This window comes from Populus trichocarpa, chromosome 6, assembly GCF_000002775.5.
Source record: "Populus trichocarpa isolate Nisqually-1 chromosome 6, P.trichocarpa_v4.1, whole genome shotgun sequence".
NCBI lineage: Eukaryota > Viridiplantae > Streptophyta > Magnoliopsida > Malpighiales > Salicaceae > Populus > Populus trichocarpa.
The window spans coordinates 5,432,820-5,456,203 of NC_037290.2; the positions used below are offsets into that span (position 1 = coordinate 5,432,820).

The 23,384-nt window shown below is 34.1% G+C and overlaps 4 protein-coding genes across 13 annotated transcripts; 1 reads left to right on the forward strand and 3 right to left on the reverse strand.

Moving 5' to 3' along the window:
• The first annotated feature begins 1,286 nt into the window (after nucleotides 1-1,286).
• On the forward strand, nucleotides 1,287-9,542 carry LOC18099950 (probable inactive purple acid phosphatase 28). 5 transcript variants are annotated; one of them, XR_002982274.2, is made up of 6 exons: nucleotides 1,287-1,549; nucleotides 1,712-1,859; nucleotides 2,348-2,775; nucleotides 3,267-3,748; nucleotides 4,112-4,258; nucleotides 4,337-4,747. XR_002982274.2 is itself a non-coding variant. In XM_024602780.2 (5 exons), exons 1-4 carry the CDS (start codon nucleotides 1,367-1,369, stop codon nucleotides 3,735-3,737), a joined length of 1,230 nt encoding a protein of 409 aa, XP_024458548.1. In that variant the 5' UTR covers nucleotides 1,287-1,366; the 3' UTR covers nucleotides 3,738-3,748; nucleotides 9,257-9,542. The 5 variants fall into 5 exon arrangements, 4 of the variants coding, with proteins under 4 accessions (XP_024458548.1, XP_024458547.1, XP_024458546.1 ...); XM_024602780.2 differs by lacking the exons at nucleotides 4,112-4,258; nucleotides 4,337-4,747 and adding an exon at nucleotides 9,257-9,542; XM_024602779.2 differs by having other exon boundaries at nucleotides 4,026-4,747.
• Nucleotides 6,252-11,529, reverse strand: LOC18099952 (putative multidrug resistance protein). Of its 4 annotated transcripts, none has more exons than XM_052453664.1 (7): nucleotides 11,014-11,529; nucleotides 10,851-10,905; nucleotides 10,177-10,361; nucleotides 9,616-10,073; nucleotides 8,817-9,357; nucleotides 6,820-8,696; nucleotides 6,252-6,726 (listed from the first exon to the last, which is right to left on the reverse strand). In XM_052453664.1, exons 1-7 carry the CDS (start codon nucleotides 11,242-11,244, stop codon nucleotides 6,357-6,359), a joined length of 3,717 nt encoding a protein of 1,238 aa, XP_052309624.1. In that variant the 5' UTR covers nucleotides 11,245-11,529; the 3' UTR covers nucleotides 6,252-6,356. The 4 variants fall into 4 exon arrangements, with proteins under 4 accessions (XP_052309624.1, XP_052309627.1, XP_052309626.1 ...); XM_052453667.1 differs by having other exon boundaries at nucleotides 10,851-10,913; nucleotides 11,014-11,163; XM_052453666.1 differs by having other exon boundaries at nucleotides 10,177-10,913; nucleotides 11,014-11,163.
• Nucleotides 11,530-13,285: 1,756 nt separating this feature from the next.
• On the reverse strand, nucleotides 13,286-15,900 carry LOC7485498 (probable inactive purple acid phosphatase 28). Of its 2 annotated transcripts, none has more exons than XM_024603006.2 (4): nucleotides 15,581-15,900; nucleotides 15,313-15,460; nucleotides 14,249-14,676; nucleotides 13,286-14,003 (listed from the first exon to the last, which is right to left on the reverse strand). In XM_024603006.2, exons 1-4 carry the CDS (start codon nucleotides 15,761-15,763, stop codon nucleotides 13,530-13,532), a joined length of 1,233 nt encoding a protein of 410 aa, XP_024458774.2. In that variant the 5' UTR covers nucleotides 15,764-15,900; the 3' UTR covers nucleotides 13,286-13,529. The 2 variants fall into 2 exon arrangements, with proteins under 2 accessions (XP_024458774.2, XP_024458775.2); XM_024603007.2 differs by having other exon boundaries at nucleotides 15,313-15,467.
• Nucleotides 15,901-19,932: 4,032 nt separating this feature from the next.
• On the reverse strand, nucleotides 19,933-22,091 carry LOC7485499 (transcription factor bHLH35). Of its 2 annotated transcripts, none has more exons than XM_024604785.2 (5): nucleotides 21,889-22,091; nucleotides 21,594-21,756; nucleotides 21,233-21,463; nucleotides 20,876-21,046; nucleotides 19,933-20,249 (listed from the first exon to the last, which is right to left on the reverse strand). In XM_024604785.2, exons 1-5 carry the CDS (start codon nucleotides 22,077-22,079, stop codon nucleotides 20,220-20,222), a joined length of 786 nt encoding a protein of 261 aa, XP_024460553.2. In that variant the 5' UTR covers nucleotides 22,080-22,091; the 3' UTR covers nucleotides 19,933-20,219. The 2 variants fall into 2 exon arrangements, with proteins under 2 accessions (XP_024460553.2, XP_024460552.2); XM_024604784.2 differs by having other exon boundaries at nucleotides 19,933-20,253.
• Between the last annotated feature and the right edge of the window lie 1,293 nt (nucleotides 22,092-23,384).

Genomic DNA, 23,384 nt, shown 5'->3' on the forward strand with positions numbered 1-23,384 from the left:
CCAGAAAGCAGCTGGTACATTAATTTTTTAGCAAGATTTTACATGCGCCAAAACCAGTAGAGAAACAAACTGCAGAAAAAATGGACATAGCGTCAATGGACTAGGGTTGTTCAAGGACCAACCTTCAACTAAGGTCTTGTCAAAGTGCTTCCAAGGCTTCGGCATGGAGCCAACCAGACCAGTATGATGACATTTTGAGCTGGATATATCCTGACCATGTCTTGTTTCTTGTGTACTTTGTGTACAGATACTGCCCTCTTGATCATAGCATTAATAAATTCCGTTTAACAACATGTTTTCATGCAGTTGACTAGGAAAGGAAAGGACAAGTATCTATGCTCTGAGAATTGATATTAGCAAAATTAATTTTGTACGATGATTCTTTCAGTTTAGGATCACTGTCTAGGCTCAATTCTCAGTTGGGTGCTATTCAAGTTTCCCTTCAATCGACGTAAGAGGACACAAATAATATTGAAATAATAGGGTTTTATTAACGTTGTTGATGAGTTTGCTCTTGATTTGGACAGAAAGTTAAATGGTACACTAAAAACGCGTTCGAGAGAGCTTCTCTTTTTGTTTTTAGGAATTTTTAAAATTACTTGGAGCTAGAAAAATATTAATTTGATATTTTTTTAATGTTTTAAGATGGTTTTAATGATATGATATTAAAAAAATTTTAAAAAAATTTATTTTAATATATTTTTTAAATAAAAAACTATTTTAAAATATATTATACATCTCAATATCGATCACACACTAAATAATAGAATATCTTGGACCGAGCCTTTTAGATTGTAAATAAATAAAGGTTTACTGTGTTTTTTCTTATTGTTATATTTTGGATAATTAAAGTTAAAATGAGAAATGATTTTGTACAAACCATTTTTGCAAACCTAATCTAAGTTGCAAATATTTAGATATTATCCATATTTAGTTAGAATTCCTGTAATTTCAATCACATATTAATATTATTTAGATAAAAATTAAAGATAAGAAGAAAATTCTATCAAAAACCAAGGTACAAAAAAGGAGATATTATACATCAATTTCACTTTTCAGATGTAAACTTCTCATAATCATCAAGATATATATGATTTTTATAATCCTTAATTATAAACAAAAAACCTTTTCATTGTGTCGGTAAACTCAAGGTTTAACTTAGATTAGGTTTCATAATTAATAAAGGAGAGTTAACCCAATATTAATCAAATAAAAAAATTTAATTTTTTTAAAAATATTTCTAAAACAAAAAAATATACAGGATATTAGTACGAAAGAGAGAAATAGTCAAAATGCCCTCCTCATTTTTCTCATTTGTTGGAGCTAGGAGCGAGCGAGCTATCTAGCTAGCTAGTTAGAAGAAGAAATGAACAAAACCATGGAAGGGCTCTACTCTCTTCTTTATTTAATCTTAATCTTGACAATCCTCTTCTCTCTACACACCCAGATCGCTCACAAATTACTTATAGGCCACCACCCTCTTCACCTCAAGAAATCCCCACATCTCCCTCTCAGGTTCAGCTCTGATGGAACCTTCAAAATCCTTCAGGTTCTCTTCTTTTTCTGTGATTCCCATTCTTTTTTGTTTTTTTGTTGTTGTTCTTGTTCTAGCTGTAGTGGGTTTCCTTTCTTGACTGTGTTTCTTGAAAAAAAATGGGTTTCTTTTTTCTTGGCATATGTAGCCCTGTGACTGACATGTGAAAGTAAACAGGTGGCTGATATGCATTATGGAACTGGGGTGCTGACAAGTTGCAAAGATGTGTTAGCTTCTGAGTTTCATTATTGTTCTGATCTTAACACCACTCATTTTCTTAAGAGGATCATTGAAGCCGAGAAGCCTGATTTCATTGCTTTTACAGGTATACATAATTCATTTCTGGTTTTCTCTCTTGATTTTTTTTTATAAATAATGTAATAATGAATGTAGAGGATATAGATTTGAGGATTAATGTTGGGTTCTTAATTAAAATATATAATGAATTTACTTATTGCATGATAATAAAGGTGATCGTGCCTGATCTGATATAGAAATAATATAAATACATTGCTTTTCTTGATTGTGAAAAATATGGTTTCTTGCCGTGTGCTTGTTTTAGATATAGACTGCTTCAATAGGCTATTACGGTAAAGTCATACATGAATCTAAGTTTGTTTTGACTTGGAACAGGATTTTTTTTTGTTTGTACAATTTAAGTTGAATTTAATTTAGAGTTATGAGTTGGCTAGATATCGGCAACTAAACTAAACTAAGTATGCTTTGTTGATGATGTGGACTGGTGCTTTTTTGCATGTTAATGGAATTATGAATTTCATGTATTTTTAATTGACATTCAGTTTTTATATATAGGAGATAATATATTTGGTTCAAGCACTCCTGATGCTGCTGAATCTTTGCTTCGTGCCTTTGCACCTGCCATGGAATCTGGACTTCCATGGGCAGCGGTTTTAGGAAACCATGACCAAGAATCTACCATGACTCGACTAGAATTGATGTCTTTCATATCACTATTGGATTACTCAGTATCACAAACCAATCCATCAGTGGAAGATGCTTCTAGTGCAGCCAAAGGCGATACGATAACAGATATTGATGGCTTTGGAAATTATAATCTCAGGGTATATGGTGCTCCAGGTTCACATTCAGCTAATAGAACTGTTCTTGATCTTTTCTTTCTTGACAGTGGAGACAGGGAGGTTGTTCAAGGAGTTAGAACTTATGGATGGATTAAGGAATCTCAACTTCGTTGGCTTCATGGTGTTTCCAAGGGTTATCAGGTATAACAAAGTTTGCAAATTGGTTGAAACCAAACCATGGTTATTGATATTTTAAAAAGATGCTTACACTTGGGTCTCATTTCATCTATTGATATGCAAATGTCAACGATTATGTTAAGATAAATTTGTTGATATGATAACTATACTTTTCTGTTTTATGGGAAATAGGTTGTTTAATTTGCACCAAGTATAAACCTAAACTTTATTTTAGAATATTTAGGCGTATGTTTTCTTAATACGATGTCAATAGAGATGCCTGTGTGTGAATGTGTATGGTTATACACTACATTGAAGCTTATGCAAACACATAGTTTGTATAAAACATGCACCTACCGAATTAACTTTTATGTACATGTATTTTTCAGCCTCCAAAGGAAAAGCCTAGCTCTGCAACTGATTGCTTAACTACTGTCCATGTTCTCTCAATTCCCACAAAGGGAGGTCTGCTAGATTTAGATTTTATTAACATGTTGCAGGTCACTCACTAACAGGACCGAAAGGAGGACTGTCATCTCCTGGAAGGGGCTTCACCATCAGCTACACCCACACACTGTGCATTGGCATTTTTCCATATCCCAATTCCAGAAATTCGACAGCTATACTACCAAAAGATTATTGGCCAGTTTCAGGAAGGTGTGGCTTGCTCATCAGTTAACTCAGGAGTCTTACAGACCCTTGTATCCATGGGAGATGTGAAGGCTGTGTTCATGGGCCATGATCACAAGAATGACTTTTGTGGGAATTTAGAAGGTATATGGTTTTGTTATGGTGGAGGCTTTGGGTATCATGCTTATGGAATAGCTGGGTGGTCAAGGAGAGCAAGGATCATATTAGCAGAACTTGAAAAGGGTGAGAAGTCTTGGATGGGAATGGAGAGGATCAGGACATGGAAGCGTCTTGATGATGAGAAGTTGAGCAAGCTTGATGAACAAGTCTTGTGGGAATTACACCATGCAAAATGACTCGATTGCAGGTATCGATATACCACATTTTCATCTGATCATGCTCTATATCCTCTGTATTATCCTCTGTATTATTGATGTGATAAGATATTCTCCACATGCTTAAAACTGGAAGTAATTCATGTTACATAGGCAACTTGATGTGAGAAGCTATCCAAAATGTTTGGCTTGTTCACCAAAGAGGACAACATTCAACTTGACTCTCTTACTTTAATTGCACTCAAATTGGAGGATTGGATATTGTCAGGGTTTCTTATCTAATAATATTATTTGTTGAATAATATGTAGAAGTAGATCAACAACACCAAAATTGGCACTCAAGTTATCTCTTATCGAAGAATTGATCTCTTTCATATCTCTGTTGGATTACATAGGATCTCCGCCGTATCCCTTCAGTCTCTCAAAGGCGATATGACAATATATATCGATGGCTTTGAACATTATAATCTCAGAGTATATGGTGCCCCAGGTTCCCATTTGCCCAAAAGAAATGAAACAGGGAGCTCTTATGGATGGTTCAAGTAACCTCACTATTTTCCATGTTCCTTCATTCCCACATGGGAGGTCTCCTAGATTTAGATTTGATTAACATGTTGCAGGTGACAAACTAACATGGCAAGAAGGAGGATCTTGTACTACCGAGGTTTGACAACAGCTCTATGTACAATCACCTAAGCCGGGTTATCTGAGCTTCAACTTGTTCTTGTACAATCGCTTGGACGATTGGAGATTAGGAACTCGAACCTGATTGCTAGGAACTAATGATCGATACACTACTGTTCGTCCACATATTCTCGGTAGTGGTATTTGAGATACCTGTAAACCTGATTTTTATCAGGTCCACTAGAAGATCTAGCCTCCAACCACAAATCTAGATCGAGTTCTGGATTGGTCGAATGATCGTCCTCGTATCTCTCTTACAATCGGATGGTATATGTTTCCTGAAAAAAAAAATCAATTAGCTAATTTTTTTTAAAAATAAATTAAGAAAAAAAATCATTGAAATCCAACTTACCACGAACTTCTGAGCTCAACTATCCAAGAGTTGTTGCACCCCTTTTCTAACAGTCATCATTTTGTATGTGAGTTTTTACAAAAAGCTCCATCTATGTAATAAAAAGGAATCTTATCATCCGTTTTGTAAGCAAAACGAACGAAATGAATTTTTCCAGTGAGCGTGGTAATTGAACCATTAATCTCATGTTCTTGTTCTCCGCACTAGACTACAACCACCGCATGAAACGTTCATTTGTCATGTACTGGATAGAAGTTTTCACAAATAGCCTCCAAGATGTACGGAAACCTGAAATCCCTCCACATGACCACATCTTCTCAGTCCGGAAAACCTCTTTTTTGTGCCTTTTTTTTTTCTTGTGCGTCTCACGCCAGAAATCACGCAAGATTGAAATAAATTATCGATTAAGATAATGAAAAAAAAATCTGAATATTTAAATAAAAAAAAATATAACAACTGAGGTTTAATTTGAGAGTTTTTGTTGGAAGGTTTTATTTAGAGGTTTCTTGAAGAGGATTAGTTGAAGGGTTTATTCTTTTTATTCTATTTATTTTGGGACGATTGGGTGTATGCTTATTTGTTATTTATTTTCTGGATTTTTCACAACAACTCATAGAGAAACTCTCGTCTGACACAACAATTACCTCCTAACCCCGCACAAGATTAAAGGCATGCTTTCTTACTGTGTGGAGTTTTAAAAGCCAAATGCTCTAAAGGTCAATTAGGATTCAGGACATTCACAAAACAAACAAAAAAAAAGGTTTAGATTCTGAAATTCCTCGGTTATTAAAAAAACGGAGAAGAAGAAAATAATTTAGAAATAATTCGCACCTTGTCAGATGAGGAAGAAGAGTCACCTTTTGAGTAACTTACAGGCCTTGATGGCCCTCAACATTGTCGACTAAAGCAATTCTACAGTTTACCTTTGTCCAGAAACCCTTATTCCAAGGTTGTTTTTGTTTCCCTTAAATACTAGAGACCTAAACTCGGTCTACTTAGGAGTATTCGACAGGAAAATTTCGTTTTGTTCCTTCCGTCTGTCTCCATTGATCAGATGGAACCATATACTTTTAATTTTATCAGGTAGCTCCCAGCTTGGAGACTCCTGATAAGTTTATAGAATGTTTATAGCTTATTCTTTGGAAATATTCTTCTCTCTGTTCTTAACCTCTGAAATTTGTTGCCAAATTTGTGAGATTTTGATAGAATATCCTTGCATTCCTTTCTACTGAAATTGGTAAACCAGTGTCCTGTGAGTATCAAAAGAGAGTTAAACATGATAATCAGGATGGGTAACAACTGTGGCATAGTAAAAGGACCCTTGCACTGCAAATTTCTACGAACAGAAGGCATCCGGAGCTTGCATTTAAACTTCATGATCAGTCGTGGGGCTTTACCTCATGGAGATGAGGCATCGTTGTGGCTGCAGGCTAGATTCTAGCTTACATTTCAATACTGAAACCAAGAGATATAAGAATAACAACAAATACACTTTCACAAATCGGAAATGATTTATCATCTATATTTTAATTCAGAAAAAAATTCTATATATCCCTGCACATTCTTTATCTGGGTTCACTACTTGTAGTTAGCTAGGGTCGTCATCAAATGACAGAAAGTTGTTGGAGTTTTACAAGTGCATAGTATGCACCCTTTTCTCCTAGAGCAAGAAGCTCACTGTGATTTCCCTCTTCTATGACCCTCCCTTTATCAATGACTACTATTTTATCAGCTTTCTGAATTGTCGACAATCGATGAGCCAAAACTAGGCTTGTCCTGCCTGACATGGTCCTCTCTAGTGCCTCTTGAACAAGTTTCTCTGAATTAACATCTAGTGCACTTGTTGCCTCATCCAAGAGAAGTATTGCAGGATTTTTTAATATGGCTCGAGCAAGCGCTATTCTTTGCTTTTGCCCTCCTGATAGTTGCACACCTCTTTCTCCGCAGTAGGTCTCATATCCATCCCTCAGGGAGCTTCCATCGAAGTAGTAATTTAAGCAAATTTAGATTCTGAACTGACAATAAGAGAAAGAAATAAGAAGAAGAAAAATGAATAAGAAATTTCACCTTATAAATTCATGAGCATTCGCAATGCTTGATGCTTCAATTATCTCTGCTTCAGTTGCATTTTGTTTTGCATATGCAATGTTGTCGCGTATTGTTCCTGCAAAAAGAGTTGGTTCTTGACTTACCAACGCTATATGTGACCTCAAAGCCCTTAAATTATAGCGCATGATGTCGATTCCATCAACTTCAATTGAACCACTCAATGTGTCATAAAATCCCTCAATCAATCTGATGATGGTGGATTTTCCAGATCCACTTCTTCCAACCAATGCAACAAACTTTGCAGCTTCAATTTTTAGGTCTAATCCCCTCAAAATGATCTGTTTTGGTCTTGCTGGGTAGATGAAATACACCTGCTTAAACTCTATTTCTCCATTAATTTTTTCTGTCTTGATACCATCTGGATTCTCAGGGTCCATTTTAGTCTCTCTTTGTAGAATCTGAAAAACTGACTTCAGTGCACTGGTTCCCTTTGATAGGTCAGCTGTCATACTAGCAGTCTCCGCTATAACTCTCCCTGTTGACACCAAAATGAAAAATATTTGAAAGAGGTGCTTGTATGTTATCTTTTTTTGGAATAACAGCTTCCCACCATACCAGCAAATTACAGCTATAAGGGCACTTGTGAGAAACTGTGAGACAAACAATCCAACCCCTGCATACCAAGATTGCTTGTTGCTTTCTTTCTTGGAGCTTACCTGTGTACGGTCATATAGTTTCAGAACCTTTTCCTGAGAGCCAAATGCCGTGATGATTTTGTGGTTTCCAAAAGCCTCACTAGCCAACTCACTACTCTCACTCTGTGCTTTGAGAATTTTCTTAGACATTATTCGCATTGTCATTTCTCTAAGATAGACGGCAGCTATGACACCTGGTTCCAGGGCAATAGCTACTAGTGCAAGTCGCCAAGACAACATCAAAGCTAAGACAACAGCCAATGTCGCTGATGAAACTGCCTGAGTCAGCAATGACAATCGATCGGTGACAAGAGTTCTCACCATTACCGCGTCTGTGGCCAATCTTGCACATATAGCCCCACTGCTGTTGTTTTCTTGATCAAACCATTCAATCTCAAACGTCAAGATTTTCTCAAAAACTGCCTCCCTAACTCTTTCTGTCAATTTCTCTCCCATTATCCCAAAATAGTAATGCTGAATCACGTTTGTCAGAAAAGTAAAGACAGCAAAGGCCAAGAATGCAAAGCAATAGATTCTTGTTTGAGACCTTATCTCGGTATGATCATTTTCAAAGTATACTGCTAGAAGCGCACCAAGACAGAATGAGTTCAATGGCGGAATTAATCCATAGCCAAGAGCTCCAACACAGCCTAATAGAGTTGACTTCCACTCAGGTGCTGTCATGCTTATCAGTTGCCTTAAATTTGGGGAACTGTCATCTTCTTGCTGCTGGTTGGTTATCATGCCAAAACTAGAATTTCGAGAGAGAGACTTGTCAGGTGTTTCCCCAACCCGAATGGTTCCATCATGAACAGGAAAAGCACTTCCATCCTCTGTATCTTCAGCTTCCAACAGAACTTCATCATTCATGTATGTCCTCTGCAGCTTCACCATTACTGCATATGTACCACTTGAGTTTTGTATAAGTTGTTCGTGTGAGCCAAATTCTCCCACTTGTCCAGACTGAATAACAGCAATTAAGTCAGCATTGCGGAGAGCAGACAAGTGGTGTGCGATGATGATAGTTGTTCGACCTATTGATGCCTGATTCAAAGCATCCTGGACGGCCTTTTCAGAAATTGAATCCAGTGCACTCGTTGCTTCATCGAGAAGAAGAATTTTTGGGTTCCTCAACAGTGCCCTTGCAATGGAAATCCTTTGTTTCTGCCCTTCAGACATTTGAGTTCCCATTTGTCCCACCTGAAAAGTATGCAACATTGGCTCAAACATTAGTACCTTCCCATTCTTGGTTACCATAAAGATTGATAATACAATTACAAGCACATGGATGTCAACACTAAACCTATATTTAGGACTCACCAGAGTGTTGTATTTTTCAGAGAGTTTATTGATGAAGTTGTGAGCATTAGCAGCTTTGGCTGCTCTGATTACCTCCTCCATAGAAGCATCCTCTTTTCCAAAAAGAATGTTTTCTTTGATTGAGGTTGCAAAAAGTACAGGCTCCTGGGTTACTAGCCCCATTTGATTCCGCAACCATTTCAGCTGAAGGGTCTTTATGTCAACACCATCCAGGAGGATATCACCCCTAAGAGGTTCATAAAATCTCTCAAGCAAATTTATAACTGTTGATTTGCCTGATCCACTAGTGCCTACCAAACCAACAGTCTGGCCAGACATAACTTTAAGATTAAATTTGTTTAATACCAGGCTCCCTGGTCTTGAAGGATACTCAAACTCTATGTCTCTGAACTCCACTTCACCTTTGACATCTGATATGGTTTTGCCTTGTTCATCTGCAGAGTCAATTCCTGGGACACGATGAATCATCTCAAATATTCGAGCAGCAGCAATATTTGCCTCTATGAAGTACTTCACATTGATTAGAGAACCACCCAGAGAACTGAAAGGTTGATATGGTATCAAGTTTGATAGTTAATTCCACTGTAATGAAAGTGAATGAAACTGCTAATGACTATGAGAGTGCAGCAATCAATGAAGTTTCTTGGACATGATTGCCTTAAATATAACTGCTATAATGGCAATTCAGATGATCATCGCACCATGTGAATATGATCATCCTTATCATCGAGGTACATTTAACGGATAGCATATTAGAATATAAACAATGATTGAACATTAAAAAATGCAGTGAACTTACAGTCCTCCATATATAATACACAATCCAGCTGTGAAAACATTTCCGCCTTTGGCTCCTCTGTTTATAACCAGGGTGCTTCCATACCAGCCTTGAAGAGCCCAAACTGCAAATGTAATGCCAACCGTACCGATGGCCATACCTTTCATCAATCCTTGTTTGATCCCTAGCTCTAAAGCTGGTTTCAATGCATTCTTATAATCCTTGGCTGTCCTTTCCTCTGCAACATAGGAATAAACAGTCCTGATTGATGACACTGCTTGCTCCACTATCCCTCCTGCAACTCCATAAGCTTCTTGGATCTTCTTTCCAACCTCACCTAGAAGCTTCCCATATACCAATCCTGGAATGATCAACATTAACAATGCAGGAATAGCAACTATAGCTAGTCTCCAGCTGAGGTATAATGCTGCCGCCTGGCCTGTGATGAACGTTGTTATGTTTGAAATGAAATTGGCTATCTGTGATTCAAATGCGATGTCAAAGTCAGTATGCCACACGAAACTCAGTAAGGAAACAATCAGGAATTGTTTAAATAATGTCAAATGAGGATAGGACAAGCACCTTCTCTGAAAGAACTCCTTGTATGGTAAGTGTGTTAACTGAAATATTGGAGACTACTTGAGAAGCGAGCGATGCACCCTGATTTGTGTCAAAGAAGCCAACATCTTGCCTCAACACTGCTTGTAAATATTGCCTGCGAAGTCGAAAGGTTTGCCTTTCGGCCGTGCGTGCCCAGCAGAATCCTTCTATGGATTACAAGAAGGCAATACCAGAAGGTGAGTGAAATAGCATTTACTATCTAGAAATCAACTCACATAATATATTAGGTTGGCCCATCAGTGCACACTATGTAATTGCTATACTAAAAGAGTGCGCTCTCAATCTTACTATATCTAAATTTGCTAAACAATAGACCAGCACTTGTTCAAATGCTGCTAGATGCAGCAATGGTAAAACCCTAACTTTGAACAAGTATGTATAGTGGAAATTGAATAAAAATACAGTATGTATTATGGTGGTATTTCTCCAGTTCTGTGATTGAACTCTCGAAAATCGTAATAGAAAGCTAATGAAGTTACAATTGATAAAATGTAAGCATCTGATTAGTTTGGCCTCTAACCCAAAGCCTTAAATTGTTGGGTTTTAGATCCTCTGAACGCATATCATTCACATATTCCAAGTGATATGGGATCACCAAATTAGAAAGTAGGCTAGTAAAAGGGAAAAACAAATACCAAGAAAGGAGGCTGAAGCCACCCCAACAGCAACATAAGTTAAGGTCAAAGCAAACTGCAGTACTAACATAAACAAAAAGATCGTTAGATTTTGATTCCACAGTTTATGATGCTTGCTTTTATAAACAATTGAAGATTCTATTACTTGCATCTATGAACAAACCTTGTTTATCTCTTCAATAGTGACAGAAGTACCACTGTATTTGTTCATGAGGTCACAGAGAATTATCATGATTATTGCCATAGATGATCCATCTGCAACACTCCCCATTGATCCAAGTGCCATCAGCAACATATCCATCCAATCTGACTGCTTCAATACAGTCTGCAATGATCCAGATGAGGCATCACTTGTTTTTCTCTTCGCTTCATCCCGACTGAGCTCAGCTGCCATTGTTTTTCTGCTAATATTTCTCGCTAACTCGTATTGCTTTCACATGCGTTATATACGCTTGATTTCTGTCCACAATTGCTGGTCTCAAGTTGGAATTGATTGCAAGTCATAGTCAGCAGAAATAGTCAACGGTGCTGTTCGCATTTGTACCGAGGATGGCTGATAAACATGTCTCCTTGAAAAGTCTAGCTGGCCATACAAATTCTTGTCCTTTCTGAGAACTTTCAACTTGTTTCTTCACCTAACTTGCAGCCATGATATCGACACAAGTATTGGGGCTTTGTAGAAAATATCTGTTTACAAAAACTGGTTCCAGGATACCTTTTTACCGTTAAATGAAAAAGAAAAGGAATAATTGTGTTAAATTATGCAGCAAGCAACATATATTACTATTATGGTGATTTTGACAGAATTTAACATGGCAACAAATACTGAGTGCCTGATGGCTTTTGGGGTAAATAAACACGTTAACATCTTGGAATCTACAATATAATTTAATACGGCACCTTGTTGCTGTCATCATTTGTCTTGGCCAGCTCAAAAATTTATTTCCTCTGGCATCATAATATGTATATTTCTAATAACAAAAGCAACTTGAACTTTGTTTTATATGATGTTCTAATCAGTAGCATAATTACGACAAGAATGGAGCTAGCGGCCATAGATAAATCAATTAATTACGACAAGAATGGAGCTAGCACCCACTCGCAAAAAGTCTTGATCTCACATTATACAAGAGTGTTTGGAAATATATACAAAGTTATTTTTTATTTAGAACTGTATTAAAATAATATTTTTTATTTTTAAAAAATTATTTTTGACATCAGTACATTAAAACGATTTGAAAACATAAAAAAAATTAAATTTAAATAAAAAAAATATTTTAAATTTTGATAAAATGTAGTTTGAACCGCGTTTCCAAATGAGGTCTAAATCTCCATATTTGACTCCGATATCTACATCATAGTTTTAAATCCGACCCAATAATCGACCCGACTCAAGTCTCAAGTCACAAATTTTGACTGGATTATCTCAGGTCTGTCCCAACAAAACACTATAAATCATTATAAATAAGAAATTTCATTCTCTTAGCTCTTATTATCTTCTTTTTAAACTTATATCTCTTACAACTTGATAGCCACACATAACCTAAGACTTTTTTTTTCTACATCTATTATATTATAGTATAAATCAAAAGAGGTTTATTATGCACCACCTCACAAAACATTATTTATTTCAATAATATTTTTTTTCTTTGTTTTTCTAAATTTATAATTTTTTTTAATCTCATACTTCAACATTTAGCTTATTAGAGATTGGATTTTATAATTTATTGAGATTTACTTTATACGTTGTTAGCTCAGTCTCATAACCTGTATCATGAGTTTGACGGGTTAACTCAGTTGACTCAAGTTTTTTATGTGTTTTTTTAATTGATATTTTTTTCAATTTCATCCTTCAACATTGGGTTGATTGAGAATTAGACTTTATGATTTATTTTAGTTTGCTTTCTATGAGGTTATCTCGGTCTCATGACTGGGGTCGCGAGTTTGGCATGTTGACCCAATTGACTCGAGTTTTTTCATCTTTTTTAATTGGCAGTTTTTTAATTTTATCCTTCAACATGAAGTTAATTATGAATTAGGCTTCATGATTTATTTTGATTTGTTTTCTATAAGGTTATCCAAGTATTGTGACTCGGGTCATGTGTTTTATAGATTAACCCGAGTAGACTTAAATCATTTTATTGTGTCCTATTTTTAAATTGATTTTTTCTCAATTTCAATTTTCAACAATGAATTTATTGAAAATTAAGTTTCATAATTTGTTTTGATTTACTTTCTATAGGGTTATTACAATCTCATAAATTTGGTCGCAAATTTTTTCTCGTCAAAGGAACTACATAGCAAGATGATAATCTTAACATCTGAAGGAGCTGGATTGCTGACAATTTATTTCTTCTCCATCTAGTTCTAACCATTCTGCAATCAATAATAGCATCAGATTAATTAGCATTGCAAACAATTGCCAGTCTTCCAAGTTACTTGCAATTAGTGCTTGCGAATCAAAGCAACTATTGTCTCCTGCACTTCTTATCTGCTTCAAATTAAGTTGCAAATACTTGCAACTAATTCTAAGTTACATCAAGTTACAAGCGAACAAGGAGATCTTCTCAGTTATTGTAGCAATAAGAAACAATAGCATAAACAGAACATGGAGAATATACAACATGATCAGATGATTCAGATGGATGATATCATGATATGGTTTGTCGACACCTGCAATCAAGTCATCTTGAATGACGGGTGTGATTGCCATAAGACTTGTTCATCAAGCTTACTCAGCTTCTCATCATCAAGGCGCTTCCACGTACTGATCCTCTCCACCCCCATCCAGGACTTCTCACCCTTCTCAAGTTCTGCTAATATGATCCTTGCTCTACGTGGCCATCCGGCCTTTCCATAACCGTGATAACCAAATCCTCCCCCGTAACAAAACCATATACCTTCTAAATTCCCACAAAAGTCATTGGTGTGATCATGGCCCACGAACACAGCCTTTACAACTCCCATGGATATAATGGTCTGTAAGACTCCTGAGTTCATTGATGAACAAGATACACGTTGCTGAAACTTGCCAACAATCTGTTGGTTGTATAGCTGCTGAATTTCTGGAATTGGGATATGGAAAAAAACCATTGCAGGGGGTATAGCACAAACTGAAGCCTCTTCCAAGTGATTATTATCCTGCCTTTGGCCCTGTTAGTTTGTCGCCTGCAAAATGTTAATAAAGTCTAAATCTAGGAGGCCTCCCTTGTGGGATTTGGAATAAAACATGAAAAGTTGCAAGAGTTTATTATAGACAACTTAATACAGTTGCTTCTATCTCATCATAAAAAGATATGACTAACATTTGCAGATAAAATATAACTGAAGAACAAGCATAGTCTTAAAATATCAAAACTCATGGTTTGGTTTCACCCAGTTTTCTCAGTAGGTTATACCTGATATCCCTTAGAAACACTACGAAGCCAACGAAGCTGAGATTCCTTAATCCATCCATAAGTTCGAATTCCTTGAACCACCTCTCTGTCTCCACTGTCAAGAAAGAAAAGATTGAGGACACTTCTGTTTGCCAAATGGGAACCTGGGGCACCATATACTCTGAGGTTATAATTCCCAAATCCATCAATATTTTTTGTCACGTCTCCTTCAGCAGCGCTAGAGAGATCATCCACAGGTTGATTGGTTTGTGAGACTGAGTAATCCATCAAGGATATGAAAGACATTAATTCTTCTCGAGTCATTGTTGATTCTTGGTCATGGTTTCCTAAAACTGCAGCCCATGGAAGTCCAGAATCCATGGCAGGACCAAAGGCACGAAGCAGAGATTCTGCAGCATCATGAGTGCTTGGTCCAAATATGTTATCTCCTAGTTACAAGAACTGAATTCAAGTTAGTGACTGAGGAAAAAAAAAACGAAGGGAAGTGGATCTCCACCCTTCAATGCCGCAATTCAATTGTATACTCAATAGAAGAAATTCATAATTTCATTACCAAGTAGAAACAAGGAACAGAACCCATCCTCTAAACCGCTATGCCAGTCAAGAAACAAGGCAAATTTCGCATATACCCGTCTTTGACCTTACTTCTCCCAGTCCCAAAACACAATTTTTATGCTCGAAACACCTCTCCAAAGTCTATACTCAATCTCTTCATAATCCTAACTACCATCAATAAACAAATTTATACTATCACAAGAAATTACAATCTTTCCTTTTTATGTGGTTCGTCTATGTCTATGTCTATGTCTTAGTCTGTGACTATATGTCTACAGCCGAAGAAAGGAAATTTCACTATGATCAGAATCAATATAGTTTGGATCCACTGAAGCTGGAACAAGAATACAAGCCATATTCAACCAATTTTAAAATAGGCATCACCATCTTCACCATGCAATATAAAAAGGGTCTCTATATTCATGAACACAAAGCTATATTCTCAGCAGATATCACATGAAAAAAACAAAAAAACAAAAAAATAGGAGTAAAAAGAATGAACAGGGTACCTGTAAAAGCAATGAAATCAGGCTTCTCAGATTGAATGATCCTCTTAAGAAAACGAGTGGTGTTCAAATCAGAACAGTAATCAAACTCAGAAGCTAACACATCTCTACACCGTGTCAGCATCCCAGTTCCGTAATGCATATCAGCCACCTGTTAACTTTCACAGAGACCATTCTTGATCACGAAACAGTACAAGAAAGAAAATCAAAATTACTGCTAAAACATGAACAAGAATAAAAAAGAATGGATGTCAAGGAAACAGAAAAGAACCTGAAGGATTTTGAAGGTGCCATCAGAATTGAACCTGAGAGGGAGATGTGGGGATTTCTTGAGGTGAAGAGGGTGGTGGCCTACGAGTAATTTGTGAGCAATCTGGGTGTGTAGAGTGAAGAGGATTGTAAAGACTAAGGTTAGATAGAGAAGAGAATAGAGTCCTTCCATGGTTTTGCTCATTTCTTCTGCTAACTAGCTAGCTAGTTCGCTTGCTTGCTCATAGCTCCAGGAATTGAGAAAAAAGGAGACGGCATTTTTTACTGTTTATCTGTTTCAGACCGAGTAAAAGACTAGTGACAAGGAAAACTGTAAATGCCTCCTCGAAGAAAGTAATAAATAAGGTGGCACTTACTGGATTCTTTTTGGGATCTTATAACAGTAAAAAAAAAAAAACACATAAAAAAATATTTAGCTATCAAACACAATTTTATAATTTCATGAAATGCAATTTTTATTCGCATGTCATAATTGATATATAAAGTTGCATATAATAATTGCAACACAATTAAAAAAAAATATGCACAGCGACATGTTTTCTAGCCTCTACTCTATATCTAGAGAAACCCAAACCAGGAAAATTCACTTACCAACACAGTTTTTCCGGCCTCAATAATTCACATAACTTCAATCACAATTCAGTCTTATTTAACAAAATTAAACACAGCGAATAACATATCATAATATTTTATTAAAATTAAATTAATTATATCTAATTATCTGTTCATAATTCTTATAATAGAACAATTTCTAAAAACCACCAAAACTAGCGTGAATAAGCTATTTCATATTTTAATAATTATAAAATATAATTTAAAAACAAAAATGTTTATCATATGCAACGCACGTGCCAATAGATGAGAGATGTTCGCGCTCTTCGAGTGATGCATGCAATGTCTCTGGGTGACTAAACATTGTCTTCTATAATGACATTGAAATTGTCTTGGTTGCCCCTCCATTTCTAGGTGGCACATATGGCTTATTGACCTTTGGTTTAGCATTAACGGTTTTTTTTCTTTTCTCTTTCCTCCATGATTTTTACATGTTGATTCTTCAAATTTTTAAAGCAACCTTTCAATTTATTTTTCCTTTAAATTTGGTTCCAGTTCTTTTTATCATTATTTATTTTATTTGAAATAATTTATAAAATATTTTTCAATTTTATTCTCCTTCGATTATTTCATTTATCAGATTTGGTTTCTATTTTTTATTTGAGATATTTTTTAAAATTAATTTTTTATTATGATTTTATCATCTTTTAATTTTTCTATCAGATTTAATCCTCATTCTTTTAATTTTTTTTTTTTTACTTTGGAAAATTTCTAATGGTTTAGAATAGGTCGAACATTTCTAAATCCTGAAATAAAAAGAAAAGCAAAACCGAGATCTAATAAAAGCATTCTTTAATAATAACAATAATAAATAAATAATCTAAATTAGTAACAATCTTGCTAGTATCAATATTAATAACAAATTACTAATCCCCGAAAATGATGCTAAAAACTTAATGTGATCATATTTACAAGTGAACAAAATAATAATAAGTTGTAAAGTTTTTGTGAAGAAAAAAATATTGAACCCACAAGGACTAATTATGCTATTGAGTTTTGAAATTTGCCAAATTAATTACTATTTAGAAATCAAAACAAAATTTTATAGAAATGACCACCTAAATTAAACTAAAGTATTTGATAAAAGTAAATAAAAAAAATAAAGTGTACAACTTAAGGTTGTAGAGATAATAAAAATAAATCTAGAGCTTTTGATTTCACCTAGTTATTCCGACACAATTTATTATTCATTGTTAGAAAATAACAAAACCTCATGTTGAGGATTAAAAGTTCCCTTAATTATTCAATATTTTCTCTTGAATAATATTAAAAATATCTCTATCTAATAATTAAACATATTTATATAAAAATTAAATTATTTGAAGATTCATTAAGTTCTTGAGATTTTTCTATAGTCTCAATAATCGCAAGTAAAGTATCTCTATCTTTCACTCAACTAATGGTCTTTAATCCATACATTTTCTAATAATAAACTACCTCACAATCTCAATATAATTTAATAGATCAAACAATAATTAGTCAGAAAATTATAAGCATTAAGATCAAGGATAAACACTTAACATGAAAGAAATCGAAAATAAAATAACTTGGAATTTAAATTGTATAATCAAAACTAGACTACATCAGATCCTTAGAAAAATAAATTTAGTTCATAATAAATCTAAAATAAACCATGATGGATACAGGTGGAAGCTAAAGACAACAATTAAACAAAGAACACAAAGTTTTTTTGTGGGCGAAAAGGGCTACGAATATGAGCCCCAAATTCACAACTTTATTCTCTCTAACTAATAATAATGAAGTCTGTCCATTTAAGAAGTTTACAAAGCTTTAAATAGGTCAAAAACCTTAGCTTAACTAGAAAAATAAAACAAAAATATGAAACTACATAGAAAAGAATAATAAAATCTGAAAATAGTATGAAATCCAAAAATAACAAAGAAAATCACAAAAACTATCGAAATCAGGGGTCTCTGTGAGATTTTTTATAATTAAAGATCCAATGGTCTATGTAGCGATGTAATGGATGCTATAAGAAAAAAACCTTTCAAAAATCCTATAAAAATTTGAGCACGACCCAATGGTCAAATAAAAAGTTATGATCATTTTGAGTTGTTATTTTGGTCTAGCATGTTCAAACCTCCTTTTGGACCTAGAATTGTTCCGGTTGTCCATAAATGCACCTGCTAGACCATCCACATAATCTTTATAGGGTAGATCTTCATCTAGTTGTGACGGACCCACACCTAACTGTTCAGAATCACCTGTTATCACAGGCCCAACTACATTATTGATCTTATTAAAAAACAGAAGAATAAAACTATTTTGCTTGGAATCAATTGACAAAGCACTCCATGATAACGCCTATTTTCTTTTGGTTCTCTCTTATTTCCTTGTTTTTTTTGTATAAATAAGTAAAAATATATAAAAATCAAGCAAATCACTAACTTCTGGGTCTAAAAAGTATTTTTCTTAGTCATAGCTTATGAGAAAGTAATGGTTAGGAAAGTAAGGTGTGAGCAAGCATTACAATTTATTTCTTTGTTGTTGTAGCATGTACTCTAGCCTACTTAAGTTGTTCTTTCACTAGTTTTTATTAGATCCTTAGCCTGAGCTACAATAAGAGTTGTACATTTGATTCATTCAGGTTTATAACAAGAGTCATAGATTTTTTTTTTCTTTTTTAAAATGTGTTTTCCCTAAATATTATTTTTTACATAAATTCTTAGTCATTTTTCTTCTCTTATAGATGCTACCATATTTCTCTAGCCAAACATCTTTTTACAAGATTTGGCTTTTCAAGTGGCCATTTTATTTTGGCTCACTCTTCATCAGACTGATGCTTTCTTCATATCATATATAACTCCTTGGCTATTTTCCATTTCTTTCTTTAGGAAGAACTCTCTCTTCTTTTATTTTATGGGTGATCTCTTTTGTACCATTTTATCTCTTGTGCAAGAACTTACCAACTTGCACTAAGACTTGTTGTTTATGTCTTTTTGATTATGAAAGATCTCAATTTATATTTTGGGCTTTGTCATCTTGCACCTCTGTTTTTTTTTATTATTATTAGGATGTCATTTGGTTATCCATCTGATCTTGAGATTTCTTCTTATAATGAGTTGATGTTATAATGAGTTGTTGTATTATTGATAAAGGATAGCAAATAAAATATGTGGTAGATAATAAAGAGAATTGAAAACAAAGTATCTTAAAGTGATCGGATGAACAACTTAGTCGAAAAAGCAGAAACTAATATTTAGAGTAAGATATAATTGACCTACTTTGATAACAAGAAAAAAATTAGAACGGAAAAGGATGTTATTATTTGATAATTTGATATATGTTTTTCATTCAACTCATGTAGAATTTATATATTCATACAAAAAAAACATGTAAGAAAATAAAATAAAACAAATTATAAAAAAATACTTTACCTTCTCCTTTGATTAAATAATTAAAATAATATTCTGATTTGGCTTTAGTTGTTCAACTTCTTTATATCTTTCATTCATCTATTTATTAGGAAAAAATCAAAAGAATATCTATCTTAATTAATTCCTTGATACGAAGCGACAGGAAAGCAAATTCGATTGTGCGTATGTAAGGCGGTTGTCTAGGGAAAAGGGGTGCCCATGTCAATTCGGTTTACGTGATTAATTCAATTTCCACTTTAGTCCAAGGGTAAAAATATCATTGCAATATCATCCCAATAAAAACCTGTAATTGGATTTAAGTCACCCTGAATATAATTTATACTTCTTCACACATGTACCAACATCCGACAAAAGATTGTTTGGACGTGATGAATTGCACAGTCTGAACTGCAATCGGCAACACAAGTCTGAACTGCAATCGGCAACACAAGTCTTGAACATAGAAATTACATGGCTATTTCATTTTACAACTATGAGATTTTCTCATGGTAAAAGAAAAGAGTAAGGAACATGTCATTTAAACTATTTGGACGTGATTTCCAAGGCATTGTTGACAATAGAGATCTTACTTCGATTGCATGCTCAAATGGCTATCCGGATCACTTTCAGCTGAAAATGCTCTTTCAATTTTTATTTTAAGATTATCTTTCTCTTCCATGTCTGCCTGCAAGATAATTTGGTGTCAGCTTTCATGATCCTGGCCAAATTTGAATATTGATCGCTTCTTAATTAGCTGTATTTCTTGTGCTAAAATTGGGTTGCTTGAATATTTTTTAGTAACAAGTAAATTCTGTCAATTTTGTATATTAAGGCTATTCTCAAGAGTCGCTTTCTTCCTGGCTAAAGTAAGAATCTTTTTATTTAATTCACTAATGGTGACAAATAATATCTTTAATTCCTTATATTGCTTTTCTATTTATATTTTTTACATTATCGTGAAATTGACAATCTTTATCCGTATATTTTTCTTTATATATAATTTGACCCAGTTTAAGTTAGTTTTCACAAAGTTTACAAATAACTTATATTCATCATTAATCTAAGGTGGGTAATTGCCCTCATGGTCAAGGTGTTGCGCTGTTAATTTTCTTAGCCAATATCAAAGTTCAATATGGATAGTCTATTTTTGTTTTTTTTATAAGAATAAAGAGGAAAAAATAATTTTGATGTGTGAATACTAACCCGGAAAGAACCCAAGCTAAAAAAAAAAAAAAAAAAAAAACCCTGTTCGTATTTTGCGTTATTTATTGACGTGATGGAGAGGGAAGAAGGGATAAGAGACGTACCTCAATCAAGACAGTCTTCTTGACCATCCCTGAGACAATTGCCACATTTGCTGTAATAATTTTCAGCTTCATGGATTCAAAAATCTCACAAATCTTAATCATGGCGTCTCTAGCTTTACTACATGTCAAGCTCACAAGCAGAGTCTTCTCTCCCATGGAATTAACCCTAAGCTGAAACACATCACCAAACATACCATTAAGTGTTCTAATATATCCTCGACATCAGGGAAAAAAAAAGTGTTCTAATATAACTGATTAGTCATTTTATATACATAGAGAGAGACTTCTTTCTGTGTCATATCTCCACTGTTTAGAACTGACTGTGTGAGGCCACTCCAGTTCTAAAGAGTGACTTACTTCATGAACTTTTATAGGATAACTTATGGGCGCCCTATGATCATAAATTTGGTCATATCTGGTTTTCTTGGGTCTTAACAAGACTGGTAGCTCTTGCTCAAAGTCAAAACCAGGATCTTTCTTCAAGCTTTTAGATTCGAGTTCCATTATCTCAGCTTGAAGTCTCCTCTCTTGTTCTTGCAGATCTTGGATGTAGACGATAGCATCTTTGAGTGTGGAAGCCTTATCCAACTAAATTTGATCAACCCAAAAATGAAAAAAAAAAAAATACAAACCAAAAAGTTTTAGATTCAACAAGTGATGAACAGTATTAGAATTAATTAGATTGTTAATGGCATGTCTTAATTAATGAGGCATATACCTTGCTGATTTTGGGGACTGCTCCCCTAAGTTCCAAAAGCTTGTCATTAAGCTTCTTCCTCCTTTTCCTCTCTGAAACTATAGTCTTAGAGGCTGTTGAAGCAGCTCCTTCCGGCGAGCTTGAATATTCATAGGACTGGGTAAATGCCTGATGCATTGTCCAACTGTCACAAAATAAAAATACTTCTTTTCTTAATTCGAAACCCCTAATACTAAAAAAATTGTTTAACGTGGAAATTAAAACGATAGAACATAAGTTTGGTAATCGAAGACAGCTAAGAAGGCCGGGAGTATACCTTTTAAGCTCATCATTCGAAAACATTTTAGTCATCTCGCAGTAATTTTGGTCCGCAGCAATATTTTCAATAGTTTCCATGGATTGAGAGGTTGGGGCTGTACTGTTGAGGTAAAGGGAGAGAGAACTTGAATGATGCTTTGCTTGAGATGGTGGGTTTTGTTTCTGAACCATGTTGGGATTGGGAGACATTATATAGACAAGGTGATTGTAGGTGGGGTTCTTTGTTCTTTGTTTTTTTGTTATTTGTTCTTTTTTTTCTAGATTACTCTAAAAACAAATTGATGTGACTTGATCCGAATAGCTTACTAAAAAGAAAATTTCACTTTCAATACAAAAATAAAAAGGAGGTTAATATATTGTATGGTTCACATACCTTTAATTATTCCTCTCATCCAATTATTACCCTAGACATGACAGTGATAATTTTTATTAAGGAATTTTATAAATATAGAACAAAGTAAAACTTCAAAAACAATATTATTACCATATAAAATTCAAAATCATAATGATAAAGAGAATCGAATTTTGTTTTATGTATATAAACTAGGCATAAACAACTACTTATATTACACTACCAAAAAATTAACGAAAGATAACAAAAACACCAATAAAAAAAATTATATCGGTACTTTTCAATTAAATAATGATAAAAACTTTTGTCAATGTGTCTGCCGATAATTGTGACAAAATATGTTTCATCGACCTAAATCTATTAATAATGTCGGCATCCCTCTCTTAGTTCAACAACTTCCTATGAAGCTTCACTGCACTAAATACACAACTTACTCATATTTTAGTAACCTATTTATATTTTAGGTTAATTTATTGAAATTGTTTTGTAGTATTTTTTTGCTTGTATGACTTTTATGTTAGGGCTTATTTTGGATTTGGAAGAAATTAATTTAACTTGTCATTTGATAAAATTGAGTTTGATTTTATAACTTAGATGTGTTATAATTAAAGAAATGATGGGTTATTTAAAAGGTACCAATTATATTTTGTTAATTTTATTGTCAAGTTGAAAATTTGAGGAAATTTAGGGAAATTGATTTTTTATGGAATTGATAATAATTAAAAATTATTAATTTAGATTGAATAAGTTTGAATTGAAAAAATAACAGGTAATTAGTTGGGTATCGATTATTTGTTGTTGATTTCATTGTTTAGTTCACAATTTGACCCATAATTGAATTGTGTAAAAATATTAATTAGTAATTGAATTGTGAATTTGTTTTTAATATAAAAAATTGAATTTTAAATTGACAGTTATATTATTAAAAAATATTGTCATCAATGTTTTATATAACTTTCATAAGTAATTAATGCGTCATCGTTCATTGAAGTATTAAAATTCTTCAAAGGGTTGTATAAGCAAGATTGTCTAAAATGGGTTAAGCGTTTTATTAATTTTATACTTTCTAACATGAAGAATATTAGTGAAGATGAAATTGCATGTCCATACATGAAGTGCTTTGAATAAAAAGTCTCACCATA

Coding starts and splice junctions, on each gene's coding strand:
- LOC18099950 (XM_024602780.2), top strand. CDS start 1,367: ATGAACAAAACCATGGAAGGGCTCTACTCTCTTCTTTATTTAATCTTA. Junction 1,550..1,711: donor GAACCTTCAAAATCCTTCAG/GTTCTCTTCTTT, acceptor GAAAGTAAACAG/GTGGCTGATATGCATTATGG. Junction 2,776..3,266: donor GTGTTTCCAAGGGTTATCAG/GTATAACAAAGT, acceptor ACTCACTAACAG/GACCGAAAGGAGGACTGTCA.
- LOC18099952 (XM_052453664.1), bottom strand. CDS start 11,244: ATGGCAGCTGAGCTCAGTCGGGATGAAGCGAAGAGAAAAACAAGTGAT. Junction 10,906..11,013: donor CTATTGAAGAGATAAACAAG/GTTTGTTCATAG, acceptor TTAGTACTGCAG/TTTGCTTTGACCTTAACTTA. Junction 10,362..10,850: donor GGCTTCAGCCTCCTTTCTTG/GTATTTGTTTTT, acceptor TGTAATCCATAG/AAGGATTCTGCTGGGCACGC.
- LOC7485499 (XM_024604784.2), bottom strand. CDS start 22,079: ATGTCTCCCAATCCCAACATGGTTCAGAAACAAAACCCACCATCTCAA. Junction 21,757..21,888: donor TCGAATGATGAGCTTAAAAG/GTATACTCCCGG, acceptor ATTTTGTGACAG/TTGGACAATGCATCAGGCAT. Junction 21,047..21,232: donor ATCCTATAAAAGTTCATGAA/GTAAGTCACTCT, acceptor GATGTGTTTCAG/CTTAGGGTTAATTCCATGGG.
- LOC7485498 (XM_024603006.2), bottom strand. CDS start 15,763: ATGAGCAAAACCATGGAAGGACTCTATTCTCTTCTCTATCTAACCTTA. Junction 14,677..15,312: donor TGATTTCATTGCTTTTACAG/GTACCCTGTTCA, acceptor TCTTGTAACTAG/GAGATAACATATTTGGACCA. Junction 14,004..14,248: donor GTGTTTCTAAGGGATATCAG/GTATAACCTACT, acceptor ACAAACTAACAG/GGCCAAAGGCAGGATAATAA.